The sequence below is a fragment of the Cetorhinus maximus genome, chromosome 18, assembly GCF_964194155.1.
Source record: "Cetorhinus maximus chromosome 18, sCetMax3.hap1.1, whole genome shotgun sequence".
NCBI classification, from domain to species: Eukaryota; Metazoa; Chordata; class Chondrichthyes; order Lamniformes; family Cetorhinidae; genus Cetorhinus; species Cetorhinus maximus.
The window spans coordinates 36,792,036-36,806,736 of NC_135896.1; the positions used below are offsets into that span (position 1 = coordinate 36,792,036).

Genomic DNA, 14,701 nt, shown 5'->3' on the forward strand with positions numbered 1-14,701 from the left:
GGGAGGGGTTGAAAAGCCCGAGCACCTGGGAGTACCGGAGAATGTAGGCATCATGGCAGCTCCCAGGATACCACTCACAAAGCTGTAGAATGCGCTGCCAGTGTTCACAGGTCAGCTAGCTGTTCAGTGAATGAAATCCCTTACAATTAACAGAAGTTCCTGGCTGGCCCATGGGTTCCTTGGTTGTTACATGGGTGCAATCAATGGGGTCCTGTATTGGAAACCAGCGATTGCCCCAAAGCCTCTCGGTCTCTCCAATTGGCTCTTCTCATTTGCCGTAAACTTCGCAAAGGCCTCCACCCTCCTGAAAAAAGTGTCTGTGATTAAATTTATGCCATGGTGGGCAGCAGATTGGGACAGTCCACAATGATCTGCTGCAAGCCCTTGGAACCACCCTGAAATATACTTGGCAATGGGTGCCCTCTGACACAGTTTGGTGTTATGGCTCCACCAATCATCTCGCATACTGAAGTAACTACTGCCCTTGAAAAGTGAAGCCTTCTTCTACATTGTGCCTCTGCCATCTCTAAATATTGAGTCCTGTCTGTAAACTTTGCTAGCAGGGTAATGGCACCTCCACTGGCCTCATCCCCCATGCACCCCTTGCTGGCCTCCAGCCCCTTCACTGTCTCCCAGTCGCGCTAGTTGGCAGACGTGTTGCTGCTGCCTGTGGCCAGCTGGCCTCCTCTCCCTCCTTCCCATCTCCTCCTCAGATGAGGAGTCTCCGCCAGAATACACAATCCCCATTTGGTTCAGTGAGGGTTTATGAGCTGCAGCCAGACCTTTTCACAGCACATTCTGACAGAGATTCCCTCAAGCTATGAGCCTCTGAAAATTAACAAAGGAAATAGTAAATGGCAACAAATTTGATGAAAATAAAAAGCAGAAAAGCCTAAAAAAAACATGCTGCAACCTTAGCAGCCGACTCCCCCAGACTCTGCCGTGTTGCTGTGAGCTTTTATCCCGCTCTTGATCAATAAAGAGGTACCTGTCACAATTCATGTTCAGCCTGTGCACCGACAGTGAAATTGCACAAGCTGCGTAAAATTGAATTCAATTGACCTTTAGCTGAGGGCGGGTAAGCTTCCAACTTTTGAGCTCCCGTAATATCGAAATCGGACGTTACAACATCGGAAACCTCTCCAAATGTCATCACACTCGATTTTACGGACGACAGAAGGAACATCCACCCATCCCCGCCCATTAAATTCTTCCCCATAATTAGAGGTTATGTGAACCAGAGCAAACTCGGTGTATCAATCAGCGGGACCACCTTTTCTTAGAGCCAAGAAGATCTCAGGTCATATCTTTATGTGGAGTGACGTTTAACCTCGTTCTCTGTACTTCCCTTTATGAATAACGTTATCACCTCCAGACTCAACTATTCCAATGCCACCCTTTCTGGCCTCCAACTTGTGCAAAACTCTACCAGGCTTAGCCTGTTCTGAACTTAGGCTTGCTTACTTATCAGCCTACCTTCAAAAGCCTCCATTGGAGCCCAGTGCCTCAATGCTCTACATTTTAATCCTCATCCTTGTTTTTTTAAAATTTTCTAAGCAAGCTTATCCAGCTGTACATTACCTCTATCAAACACTGTATTCAGCCTATGTGCATGCCCACCCTTCAACTCACATTGGTGGAGTGGTCTTGAGCCATTAATTTTGAAATGCAGTGCTTGTTACTTTGGATGAGATATTCTATCCCAGAGCATCACTTGTAATTAATGCTACACAGACAACGCTGATTCCTTGGCCAGAATTTTGCATTCTGTGGGCACATGCCCAACCTGTCCAGCCACGAAATAGCGCAAGATGACATCAGGCGTGCGTCCTGATATCATCGCGCACTCGTGTGATATCTCGTTTGGAGGGCGCAGGCAGCATTCGGAATTGTGCCCGCCAACAATTAAGCCCATTAAGGAGGCACTTGAATGCGATTTTTCATGGCCCGTCCACTTCTATGGTTGATGGATGGGCTAATCAGCCTGACGGCCTTTGCATTTTTGCTCAAACCTCGATCCAGGGCAGGGTGAAACCTCCCATGGGGAAAAAAATAAAAAGAGATACCTGGGGACTGTTTTGCGAGGTGTGCTTTCAGGTGCTTGATTGTGTTGCATGGACATATTTTGCAGCATTTTTGTTGTTTTGTTTATTCTGTGGAGGTCTGCAGCTCCCTGAGGCAGCTGTTTGCCTTCAGGGAGCTCACTGGAAGCACTCACCAGCACCTGCAGTGATGTTGGCACCCGCCCTCTTCCCACCCCTCAAAGGCAGTACTGAGCCCTTCTCAGTGCATGTTTCACACTGGCTGGCTGTTAATTGGCCAGCACCTGCGGTGACATCAGTGCCCACCCTTGGAGGAGTGGTCCTACCAGCTCAATACAAAGCAACTGGATTCAAGAGGGTTGACAAAAGCCCCTAGTTCAAGAAGGCAGCTCACCATCATCTTCTCAAGGGCAACTAGGGATGGGCAATAAGTGCTGGCCCAGCCAGCGAAGCCCATATCCCATGAATGAATTTTTAAAAAGTCCTTATGGGAACTGTTTTGGCTCCATTCTGCAGAAGGTGGAATTGTAAAGTCGGTGACAATTTTGTGACAATTGTCACAACTATATTGTGTCCTCTTTAATAAGGTGCAACAATGACTAGAACAGTTTATAAATGAATATTACAATAAATTGTTTTAACGTAATTTTGATGAAAGCAAGTAAGTTTACCAATAGGCTTCAATTTAATAGTTACATTTTTCTATATATATAGTAATATCAGCTGTTGGACTAGTGATTCTCTGCAAGATGGGGTTTTGTGGTAGTCATGCAATAAAGCAAAAACTCCCTTCTGCCTTTGCTTCTGTCAATTTTATTTTATTTTTTGTGAAAGTCAGAAAAGCATAGTATACACATTTGAAATGAAACTTTTAAACATATTATACCTTTTCATTGAAAATACATCTGTAACCTGTAAGGTCATTATTCAATACCATTCTAGTATCCTTGCCTGAAAATCTTCGGCAGAATTGAAGCCTCTTCCACCTTCAGTTTTCCTTCTGAAGGCTCATACATTTGAACGTTTCTAGAACTGACAACGTTTCTTCTTCCCTTAATTTGTTTTGGCAAAAATTATGACCGACTCTTCCCTGCCTCTTCCGCACTTCAGAACTACCCATGCTGTTATCCTCCAACCCATTGCATGATGTTATGCCCCTCTGTATTCATGGGTAGAATCATCTGCTCTTGCTGGTGGCGAGCTTGGTGATGTGAAGGGCATGTAATTAGGCGGGATGGTGGCATACTGCAATCCCACCACCTTCCCCCTCTCCAGAATTAATTTCTGGGTGGGAAGGCCCATGGTTAATCTTCCCACCCCACTGCCAATTGAGGCCCTCAAGTGGCCAATTAATCACCACCTAAGGGCCTCATCCCACCATTGATGTTATTAACTAATGCGCCGTGCAGGACCGCTAAAACTGTGTGGCCAGCTTGTCACCTTCAGGGTGCGGGGTGGTGCATGCCTTGATCAAAGGTACTCAGTGCCTGATCAAGGGACCAGACATTGAGAAGGGCGGGGGTGACCTGCTGAGAGCCACCCCCTTCCCTTGCTGCCAACCCCCCCTGCACCCCTTTCCTCATGACCTCCCAACCACCCCCCCCTCCCCCCACCCATTACTTACCCGTGGCCTGGGTCACTCTGTGATCCTTGGCCTCTGGTGCCTGTCCTTCCAGCAGCAACCATGGCCTTCCCAGTGGCACTGCTGAGCACAAAAGCTGCCAAGCCTCTGACTGGCCAGTAGGTGAGGCTTCCACCCCAATGGTCTTAATTCCAGGGGAAGACCCGTAGCTGGCCTCGTCACTGCCTGATTGGCTTGCCGTTCCACAGGCCTTCCCAAAAAGAGGCAGCATGGGTCTCTCACTGGCCCTCCAGTTGGCAGGCGAGACCCCTGACACTTCAAAAGGATTCCACCCCATGTGGCTGTTCTTCATTTGTGAGCCTGGGCCAATCGATCACAGCTAAGTCCAACTCCATCCTAAACTGGCATCTATATTCTTGCTGACTTGAGACACTTGAGTCTGTGGACTGTGGGCCAGAGTCCTCTCTAGGTGGACATGTAGAGTTCAATTGTAGCACTTCTGCTACCCCCATAACACAGCACAGGAAAATGATCAAAACTGGGACTATAAGAGTTCAGCACCAATTCACAAAGTACATTAACAGATCGACTAAAGTGAATATCTCAACTGATGCTGCCTCAAAGGTAAACTCTGAAATAACTTAGATTACAAATGTAGCCAAGTCAACTATCCCATGTTGAAAATGTGAAAGCAGGAACGCTAGACTGCTGAAAAAATATTTATATATAACTCTGTCTTAAATATTATTGCAACACTATTGGTTTGGTTCTACCAGCTTTACTAATTAAGAAACATTCCCCTGAATACTTACACTATTGATTAATATTTCAGTAAGCATCCTCAGACTGGTGATCATAGCACATTCTTCTATTATTAGAGTGTATAACTTCAATGTTCTCACATTCGACTTCTGGTCTAAAACTCTTGGAAAATTGATCAAACAGCAGCTTATGAATAACGGAAATAGCATTTAATTCTTGAAACTATAATTAGTTTCAGATTTCTTTTAAGATAAGCTACTTTTATGATCTTGATTCTTCACATCGGTGCCCTTAAGCTACTAGACTTCATGTAGACGGTTGAATTAACATCCAATACCAGCTCAGTGCCGCTTCTGAATGACACCAGGTAACGTCCTGTAGAAAAAGGCTACAGTTATTAACATTAAGTTCCCAAAATTCATGTGCTACTTCATAGTAACTTTCCCAATTTTACAAAAATCAAAAGTCTGCCATCTGTACGGAGGCCACCATTCAGAGGAGGTGGTCTTGAACATGTTGTACCTTGCAATTGGCTACAGCCATCAATCATCTTAATTAATAAACCTTACCTAAAACTTTAACGTAAGCATACAACCATGAACAGCCATTATCCCATTTAATTTGTAAAGTTAGAAAAGTGCCAACACTCCCTCTGGCTCTTTTCATTGATAGAAAATCAAAGAATTGTTGTGGCCCAGTAGTCACTGCACCATAAATACATTTGAGCACATCTGCATGGAGTTCTGGCTTCCTACATGCAAGATGTCCCTTGATGTTCAATGGCATTACCATCACTGAATCCCCCATTATTAACATCCTGGGAGTTACCATCGGCCAGAAACTGAACTGGACTAGCCATATAAACACTGTGGCTACAAGAGCAGGTCAGAGGCTAGGAATCGTGCAACGAGTAACTCACCTCCTGACTCCCCAAAGCCTGTCCACTACAAGGCAGAAGTCAGGAGTGTGATGGAATACTCCCCAATTGCCTGGATGAGTGCAGCTCCCACAATACTGAAGAAGCTGGACACTGTCCAGGACAAAGCAGTCCGCTTGATTGGCACCACATCTACAAACATTCACTCCCTCCACCACTGATGCACAGTAGCAGCAATGTGTACCATCTACAAAATGCACTGCAGGCTCCTTAGACAGCAGCTTCCAAACCCACGACCACTACCACCTAGAAGGACAAGGGCAGCAGATGAATGAGAACACTACCACCTGGAGGTTCCCCTGCAAGTCAGTCACCATCCTGACGTTGAAATATATCGCTGTTCCTTCTCTGTTGCAGGGTCAAAATCCTGGAACTCCCTTCCTAACAGCACTGTGGGTGTACCTACACCACATAGACTGCAGTGGTTCAAGAAGGCAGCTCACCACCACCTTCTCAAGGGCAACCAGGGATGGACAATAAATGCTGGCCCAGCCAGCAAAGCCTACTTCCCATGAATGAATAAAAAAAAAAGAAAAGCCTGACGAAGCAGTGTGACCACAGCTCCCACTTTACATTGCTCAGTTTTGTGCTGAATACATGGATCATAGATCTCTGATTTAATTTTTTTAAATTTCTTAAAGCATATTTGGATAAGTCAATGACACAGTTGGGAGGTTTTGCTGCAAGTGAAATTGCTGTGCAATATATGCTACTGTAAAAGGAACTATGGGAATATCATGGCTGGATACTTTTAGCTCTTTACAGTACATTGAAACTCTATCCATTGAATTGATGAGTCGCTTGGGGGTTAGACTCACGTTACAAGGACTGATTAATGCAGTATTGGCACCTCCAAAACCAAATCTAGTTGCTTACGATTTCATAGATTCACAACATGATGTTTTCATGATGTCACAATGCATGCACGTTAAACAGTTCAGTAAATAGTATGGCCATTAAAATATTTTTAACATTGCAGCCATGAGAGACAACCAATCGGGGAATCATAAATGCAAGTTATTGTTACCAGACATTCTTCATGTTTTTTCTCCCTTATCCTGGGTTTCCTTTGTCTTGGGAATCTCAGCTGCAGAAAACTACAATTACAATGCTGCCTGAGATCGGCAACTTATGTTTGGAACCATCAGTCGGGTTCCAAAGTCAGGCTGGGAGATCAATTTTATCCACCTTTTTAGCTCAGCATCTTTAGCATTATCATGAAGTAGGAACCTGTAGCGATGCTAAAGGTGATACTACTGAGCAGCTATTCGCATCAATATTAAATGTTCTTTTCACTCATCCCCCAAGTGCTCTATCTATATATTTGGGAAGAAATTTCAACTCCTTTCAAAGGCTCCCCTGGCTCTGTTTATGGTGTTGAAAGCTGCTATTCTACTCATAGAATTCTCATTTTAAGCTCTATGTTTGCCAATCTACTGTGCTAGACCATTAAAGTAATTGGGTACAAAGTCATAAGGTAAGTATTCTAGTCCTGAGTCATTAAACTGTTATCTAATTGCATGCTCAATTCCTGCCTCCATTATATTGTCAAAAGACCCATCTTTGTCTTTTCTGCTGACATCCTGTGAAACTCACTTGCATTTGGTAAAGCCAATCCTCAGCAGTATACAAACTATCATATTTGCTCTTTTTTTTAAAAAAAAGTATTCCATTTTAAAGCAACTATCATATTAGTCCACACTTTTATACAGACATAATTCCAAGTGAATCAGATTTCTTGCGCTAGCACTAACCAGTAGGACTAATCTCATGAGCTATTGGCCCTTATTACAATTGCCATCAGCAACACCAAAGTGGAAAACAATATAATTGTACCAAGCCATGTTGTCTGCTGAGTAAAAATGAAGCTTTGGCACTGTTGTTGAGAATGGCAGATTGCTGCAGCCTCCTCTCTATTATGGACAGACAGCAAACAACCCCGGTGGTTGTAAGACGGCCAACATTTGTAGTCTGAATTGTCTTGAATGCGAAATCCCTCAAATATCTTATAATCTGAAAGACAGTAACATAAATCGTGTTATATTCTACACAAATTTCATTTCATGCATCGGCGTAATTGAGCTCTGAAGTTACATCCAAATCTGAAATAAATAATTTCAGAATTCAAAATCTGAAATTGCTCTGTACTGTAATCCATTCAGGTACTCCAAATGTAGAAACTGCTGAATTGTGCTCACTTAATTTCAAGAATATTAATGAATAGCTCAGACATATCAGTATTTGCAATTATCTGGCTGGTAGGGCAGGTTTATTAAATGTATTGCAATTAAATGTCTGCATATCAAATTGCGTTCTTTGCATGTTACATCTTGACCAGTACCTGTGCTGCCACACACGTACTTTTACTACAAAATAAACACTTTGCCAAAAGTTACACATTTGTTTTATAAATGGAACATTTGATTTTTAGTGATTGGTTATGGAATTTATGCAACAATTTTGTGATATCTAAATGCAAATATATAATGTATATGGGATGAGAGAAAAATCACACAGCTTCCAACTTACGCTGTCAGTTAATGCCACAAACATTCCCTGCACTCATTGAAAACTTACTCTTTCCCACATTGGTAAATTTCACACAGGGAACTACAAGTATCACTACAGCACTGTTTACTGGATGATCAGTACTCAGTGCTTGATATGAATAAACCAGATTCTATTTCCCCACATTGTTCAATTCATCATCTGAGTTACAGTGGGCATCAAAGTGGTAAACAAAAGCTGTGCCATCTATATGGAAAGGCATGAGAAAAAGCAGAGACAAAATAGGATTGTGTTGTCTGGATGGTACCTTTTGTCTCATTGTAGCCATCCAAACAGAGATTTGACACTGGCCTGGAAACAGACTACCTGTTTGTCCTCTTAGCAGCGGAAATATTAAAACTGAGATGGACGGAAAGTGAAAATACACTAAAAACATTGCAAAGAAAATAGAGAAAACCTATTGAGTCATTTCAGATTATTTTTATTGTACTTAAAAAGAGTTGCATAAATTACTTTAGATGGGGTGAATCAAGGCGAATCTCATTCATAGAATGCTGTATCAAATGCTTGAACACAAAATATCTCCAATTATCACCATAAGAAATATTGGGATCTATGTTATTTTTATGTTATAAATGTGTATTTAGCCCATTTATAATGATACAAGTTCACATCAACTCCAATACAAAGTCTGTCCAGTGTGCTATGCTTACAGAAGGCCAGAATTATACTGCTGATTCATACAACTGTGGTCATACTGAGATGAGCTTCATGGAGGATTTGGACCTGAGAGGTTCTTGCTGTCCCCATTGAAGGAGTAATAAATTGGGGGAGGGGGTAAGAATGTTCAGTTCAAAGCAGTACCTTCCAGCCAGGACTGAGAAAGATTAATGCGATGCAATCCAGATTTGTAAAGATACAACACTTCTTCAAAAGCTTCTAACGTTTTATTAATTCCATATCGTAGGTCTCCTGGGGGCAATATAAGTCACAGTCAATTTTTGATGTTACTGTTACCTCATGGAATAAATACAAGTAAAGGCAATAATTACCTGTTGCATTCATAATTTCACACAGGAGAGGTCTTAAGGCAGAGGGTGCACTGTAGGGCAGCAGGTATGCAAAAAAAAATCTTTTAAAAGGAAACAGAAAAATATGAATGTGTAAAACACAGTCAAAACAACACAACATGAAAAGATTAGTAATACATGGCTTTAATACAAGTGAATTTAATCAATGATCCATATTTTTCAGTGGTAATAACAACAAAACTGTCAGGGTTTGCTATCATTTGTTCACTGAAACTGACAGCAGCTTGGGGAGACCACACATGTGCAGAATAATGCAATCCTTAAGCTTTTGTCAGTGATTCTATGTTTTTCCAGAGAGCGCAGTGCTGAGACAGCAACCTCCGCCCTTCCCCCTGCCCTACAGATTACAATCACTTAGAAATCATTTGAATTGCTGAGAGCTTTCATACTTATGCTGTTCATCTCACTGCAAAAACCCTAGAAAAAGTTGTATCATATTGAATGAGGTGTTGCTAAATGGCATATTAACTTCATAATTACTGATAAACAACCTCACTGGCCCTGAAAAGCTAAGTTTATATTTGTGGAATGTCACATTTCTCCATCCTGATATCTATATCTACTTTTATCTTAATTCAATCATAATAATTTATTTTGCTACCCGAAAAATTAAAAAGTGAAGGGATTCAGCGCCTGATTTGCTGTCTGTGGGAATACTTCAAAGTAATTTGCTTGCTAACATCACTGCTCCAACACACCTGGCGATCCCCTGGTCTTGGCACCAGATTTAAACTGCCATCGGGAAAAGGGAAAACCACGCCACAAGATTACTAGATCTTTGTGGGCACGTTTCCTCAACATCAATGGTGAATGCCATTGCTTCACTGCTGACGACAAAATCCAGGCTGCTACATGGATGGGAGTTACCACTTGAGTTCAAGGACTATTAAAATGATAAGTGAACTGCGAAAGTTAAACTTGTTCTGGAAATGTGTTGACTTTCAATATGTTCTGGACAATGCCCAGCTTGGATACCTGAATGCGTTGTAAAGATTTCTCTTTTCGTTTATTTTATGACACTTCCCTTCTGCAGTACATCGAAGATTGAAATTCCTGGTGGGAAACTCAAGGACACAATCACTGTCTGCTTTGCAGGAAAGCTCTTCCGTGCTGACATCGTCCAGGTCCGTCACTTTGAGTTCTCCGTCCACAATGACAAATTGACGCGGTTGGAAATCTAACAGAAGCACCGACCCAAGTGGCGAGTGAGCTAAATAATGGAGCAGCTTCACTAGACTCAGGCAAATCTGCAACAGATACAATGCAGAATAGTACAGCACCCTCCTGGAACCGAAGCCGTGTTCCCGCGAAAATACAGGAATGAAGACATCTGCAAAACACCCCTGGGTAGTGGGCATCAATTGGCATCTAGGAGCTCAAGTGCTGCCAACGGTTTCTTTGGGTGAGCAAGTGTACTACTTGGTTTGGTTTGTCCTGCTTTAGCATGAAAAATTGAGAAAACGCTTTAGGCATCCCTATGGCTCAGCGGCTAAGTGTACCCTTCTGAGTGGAATACTGAGCTGGGGAGATTCGGACAGCTGGGCGTTGGCAGTGAAGGCTCACGCGTGTAGGATGGGCGGTTGGGTCAGATACCAAAGGGAATCGTGGCCCAGCAGAAAGTTGTATTCTTTATGAGGCAATGAGAAATTCGGTGGGAAATTAGCAATCCAATGTTGTAGGGACATGTGACATTGAACATAAGAGTAAGGTGAGTGTTTCGACTATATTTAAATTAATTTCTATAGTCCTATATTAGGACACTTGGATGCACTGCATTATTTTCCTATGAGTTGTGCTAGTGCGTTTGCCTGACAAATAAATTCACCTTCACATGCTGAGTGAGTCCAGTTCCACTTCCAGTTTCAACTGGACATTGTGAAACTGACAGGTACAAATGGCGCTCAGGCAGTCGGACTGGTGGTCTCTTTTGGTACCACATTGCCCTCATTTTTAGTAGGTTTAGCAATGTGGAATTCCCCTGTGTGTCTCTTCTTTGGTTTAAGAGGAGAATTTTTCTCTCCAAGACGTCTATTCCAGATCTCTGGCACACAGGGTAACCCTAATCTGGCCCAGTTTAGTGCCCAAAAGGTATGAATAACCAGGTTTTGATTTCTTACCCGGAATCTCTCTTCCCAGGGAGTTTGCAAAAGCTGAATCATTTCCACTGGGCTTCCCAGTTCCATCACTGCGGTTATTACAAGTCCATCTTCCAAGCTACCGTAGTAGCATTGACCATATAACTATATGGGCAGAAAGGTTAAATTAAATAGGAATTACATACTGAAAACCCAGTAAAAGTAAAACCCAATAAAACTATATCTAAGCAATGTTTTCATGTCAACATCATAGATAACAATGGTAAACTTCTGCAGTCCTATGGGTTGTTCTTCGACAGACACAGAACAAAACGACGTGCATGTATATAGCGCCTTTTAAACATCGTAAAACAAATCCCAAGGCTTTCACGGGAACGAAATCAGACAAAAAAATTAGTGAGCCAAAGGAGGAGATGTTAGAACAGGTAACGAACAACTTGTTCAAAGAGGAGCATCTTAAAGGGATCTTAAGGGGCATCTTAAAGGGAGAGAGAATGGTGCAGAGCTGAGCCTGCACAGAGTTTATACACATAAATATGGAGTTTCTGTATGATTTCTGCCCAATAACAACTTATTCTGAGCAGAGTCAAATTAAGTAGTGCAAAATATCGTGGAATTTCAAGCGTATGTGAGTTGTGTCCATAATCACTTTATGCTCAAATATCTGCTACACTTCACATTACTTCGACATCTTCCCCTGCCCCCCAGCCACAAAGCTGACCGTGCCCGAGGTCAGAAAAGCGAGTTTCTGCCAATTGCACTCATTGAGGAGGTTCATTAGATTGTGTCTGATTCTCAGGTTCAAACGCATTGGTGTTCACATCAATCCAATGTTAACCAAATGATCGTCAGTCAATGGAAGACACCGCCCTGCTGCTGAAGAAATATCAATTAGTTGAAACCGAGTAAAAAGTACTTCTTGTGGTCTCCGGCCTCACTGTGTATGGGATTTACCTTTTTACACTATCCCACCCAAACACCTTTAGACCCTATTGGGCTTGTTCCAGGAGACAATAATCGATTATGTTGCTTGGTTTCATTTATTCATGGGGGGATTTTAAGTTGGCATGATGCGAATGACTTTGCGTGGAAACTTGGGCGGAATTTCACCTCAGCAAACTAACGCATTGTCAGGCGCATTTGCGCCCCCCCCCCCCCAGGGAAACTCTTAATCCCAGTTTGTCATCGAGTTCTACAGCACAGAAACAGGCCCTTCGGCTCACCGTATCCGTGGCGGCCATCAAGCACCGATCTATTCTGATCCCATTTTCCAGCACTTGGCCAGTAGCCCTGTTAGAAGCCACTGAAACCAGTTGTGAGGTGAGGTTCCTTTAAAACCAGCCCTGCTCACATAAAAATGATCACATACAAATGAGATATAAATCAACAAGATTTCTATTAAATAATGCAGTTAAAACCAATCACTGTTCAAACATGAGGGACAAAAAAGGAACTATTCATGTGTTTGTAAGTAGTTAATTGCAGTGCTACACCCCCCAGAGTAAGGGAGCTCTTATGGTTCAGTAGGAACCTAGAGGCTCCTCTAGTGCAACAGCTCCGTGATCAAGTCCCATTCCAGGACTTGCTGGCTACTGAAGGGGCGTTCATGATGCAATTCCAACAGATTGATATTCCGCCTGCCAATCCTTCCAACTCTTCCCCACTATTCCCCAAAGTGGGTACGGGGAGAGTGTTTGTGACAAACCAGCCCGAGTGTAGCAAAGCAAAGCTGCAATAGGAACAATAGGGCAAGGCTCCTTTGACAGCGCTTTCCAAACCCGCGACCCCTATCACCCAGGGAAAAGGAGGGCAGCAGACGCATGGGTACACAACCACCTGCAAGTTCCTCTCCAAGGCATAAAGCATCCCAATATGGAACTATATCGCTGTTTCTTCACTGTCGCTGCGTCAAAATCCTGGAACTCCCTCCCTAATAGCACTGTGGGTGTACCTACACCACACGGACTGCAGCGGTTCAAGAAGGCAAATCACCACCACCTTCTCAAGGGCAATTAGGGATGGGCAATAAATTCTGACCTTGCCAGTGATGTCCATGAATGAATAACAAACAAGTTCTACTTTATTTTACAAGATTCCTGGATTTTTTTCTTCTGTATGTTCAGGGTTACAACTTAATTGTTTATAATTAGAGCCAGTGGTTTACAGTGACTGAATAAGTTAAATTCTGATTCTGTCAGTCTGGTTTTTTTCTGGGATGGAATTCTGTGATTGGGTCATTTATTTTCTGCAAAACTCATAAATCATCCCTGAAAGTTTTCTGTATGAAGTGAAGGAATGCGAACGCAGGCAATGTGTTACTTGATCTTTAAGGCAATGATAAATGAGGTTATGTACCTCACAGCTCATTCTTAAATGAGTAAAGCAGGAGCACTGTCGCCACCCCCACTACTGAATAATGCGAATATAGTTATACTCCATTAATTATTTGTCAACATCTATTATCACATTCCCTGTGATATCTGCCACTTGTCTCGCTGTTTTATTAAATTTAAATATTAAGACGGCACCATAAGCAAATTCGTTATAACTATGAATTCTATTTATAAGTGCAATTTTTTTTCATGCTTCCACGGGCGCGATAACAAATGTAAACAGTTGGGTAACGCGAATTTTGTCAAGGATGGGCTATTTATTTTAATGAAAATAAATCTGTGCCACAATTCAGAAAGTTACCTGGATGATATTCGGATGCTGCAGCTTTTGCAGCAGGCTAATTTCCTTGATAATTTTAAAAGCCGCCAGTCTGTAGCAATCCCTAGCTTGCCCATAACGCTGGATGCAACGCATTACTTCGTCGCCCTGGCTGTTAACGGCTTTCAGGGCGACAGCAGTGCCGTTCTGCAGTGTCCCTTTGATAACAGTTTTAGTGTAGCCAGAGCCCAGGAACTCAATTCCTGTGATATTCCTAAACTCACTGCACCCAACAGTTCCAATGAGTAGATTACCAACAACTCTTCCCGTTCTCTCCCACAAAACCCCGGAGACATCGCCAGCACTCTCGGATCTTCCTAGGGCGGACTCTCGAACGTGGTAGGGGTCGGAAACAAACACAGCTTGCGGTCGGCGAGCAGCTCCTTGATAACGAATAATTTCTGCCACTCTTTCTTCCATCTCGTCCACGAGCTCACGCGGCCGAGAGTTAAAAAGCGACTCGTGCTGGCCAGGCGCCCAACCTCTTTCCGCGACAGCCCTTCGCCAGCGAGAGCTGGTGGGCAATTTCAGAAGCACAAGTGCCGAAGTGAAAATGAGGGCTGCAGAAGCCGCCGCGAGGTGAAGCTTCCTCGTCATGGCAATCCTGCGGCGGGCCGCTGCTGAAATGTCTCGGATTGGAGCCGCCTGTCACAGCGAACCCAAGCTCTTTCACGACCCATACGAGCTCCAAGATGTTTCCAATAACACGCCGGAGGTGTGTCTCCGACCCGCTCCTCCCACCCAAATTGTGCACACGCATCATTGTCCTATCTCTTGTACAGCCAATTAACTACTGTCGAACGGCAACTGACACATTTCGTTTCTTGCTGTATCATAGTTCCATTATTTGAGGGAAAGGTTCGCTGTGGACTTTTAACATGCTAGGTTGACTCTTGAAGCTCTTGAAGCTATAAATCTTGCCCGTGATTCACCGAAAATCACGGTTAAAAAAACTCACCACTTGTGTCTCC

At 43.1% G+C, this 14,701-nt stretch overlaps 1 protein-coding gene across 1 annotated transcript; it reads right to left on the minus strand.

Annotated features, from left to right (window-relative positions):
* Nucleotides 1–3,689: 3,689 nt before the first annotated feature.
* On the minus strand, nucleotides 3,690–14,376 carry LOC144693475 (extracellular tyrosine-protein kinase PKDCC-like). Its single transcript, XM_078563334.1, has 6 exons — nucleotides 13,713–14,376; nucleotides 11,040–11,162; nucleotides 9,898–10,169; nucleotides 8,884–8,963; nucleotides 7,160–7,336; nucleotides 3,690–4,761 (listed from the first exon to the last, which is right to left on the minus strand). Exons 1-6 carry the CDS (start codon nucleotides 14,325–14,327, stop codon nucleotides 4,664–4,666), a joined length of 1,365 nt encoding a protein of 454 aa, XP_078419460.1. The 5' UTR covers nucleotides 14,328–14,376; the 3' UTR covers nucleotides 3,690–4,663.
* Nucleotides 14,377–14,701: the final 325 nt, after the last annotated feature.

What these genes read in the sequence shown, in the direction of transcription:
- LOC144693475 (XM_078563334.1), bottom strand. Translation starts at nt 14,327, where the DNA reads ATGACGAGGAAGCTTCACCTCGCGGCGGCTTCTGCAGCCCTCATTTTC. An exon ending in AGCATCCGAATATCATCCAG is followed by an intron (nt 11,163 to 13,712) that starts GTAACTTTCTGA and finishes CTGCCCATATAG; the next exon opens with TTATATGGTCAATGCTACTA. An exon ending in CCTGGGAAGAGAGATTCCGG is followed by an intron (nt 10,170 to 11,039) that starts GTAAGAAATCAA and finishes TATCTGTTGCAG; the next exon opens with ATTTGCCTGAGTCTAGTGAA.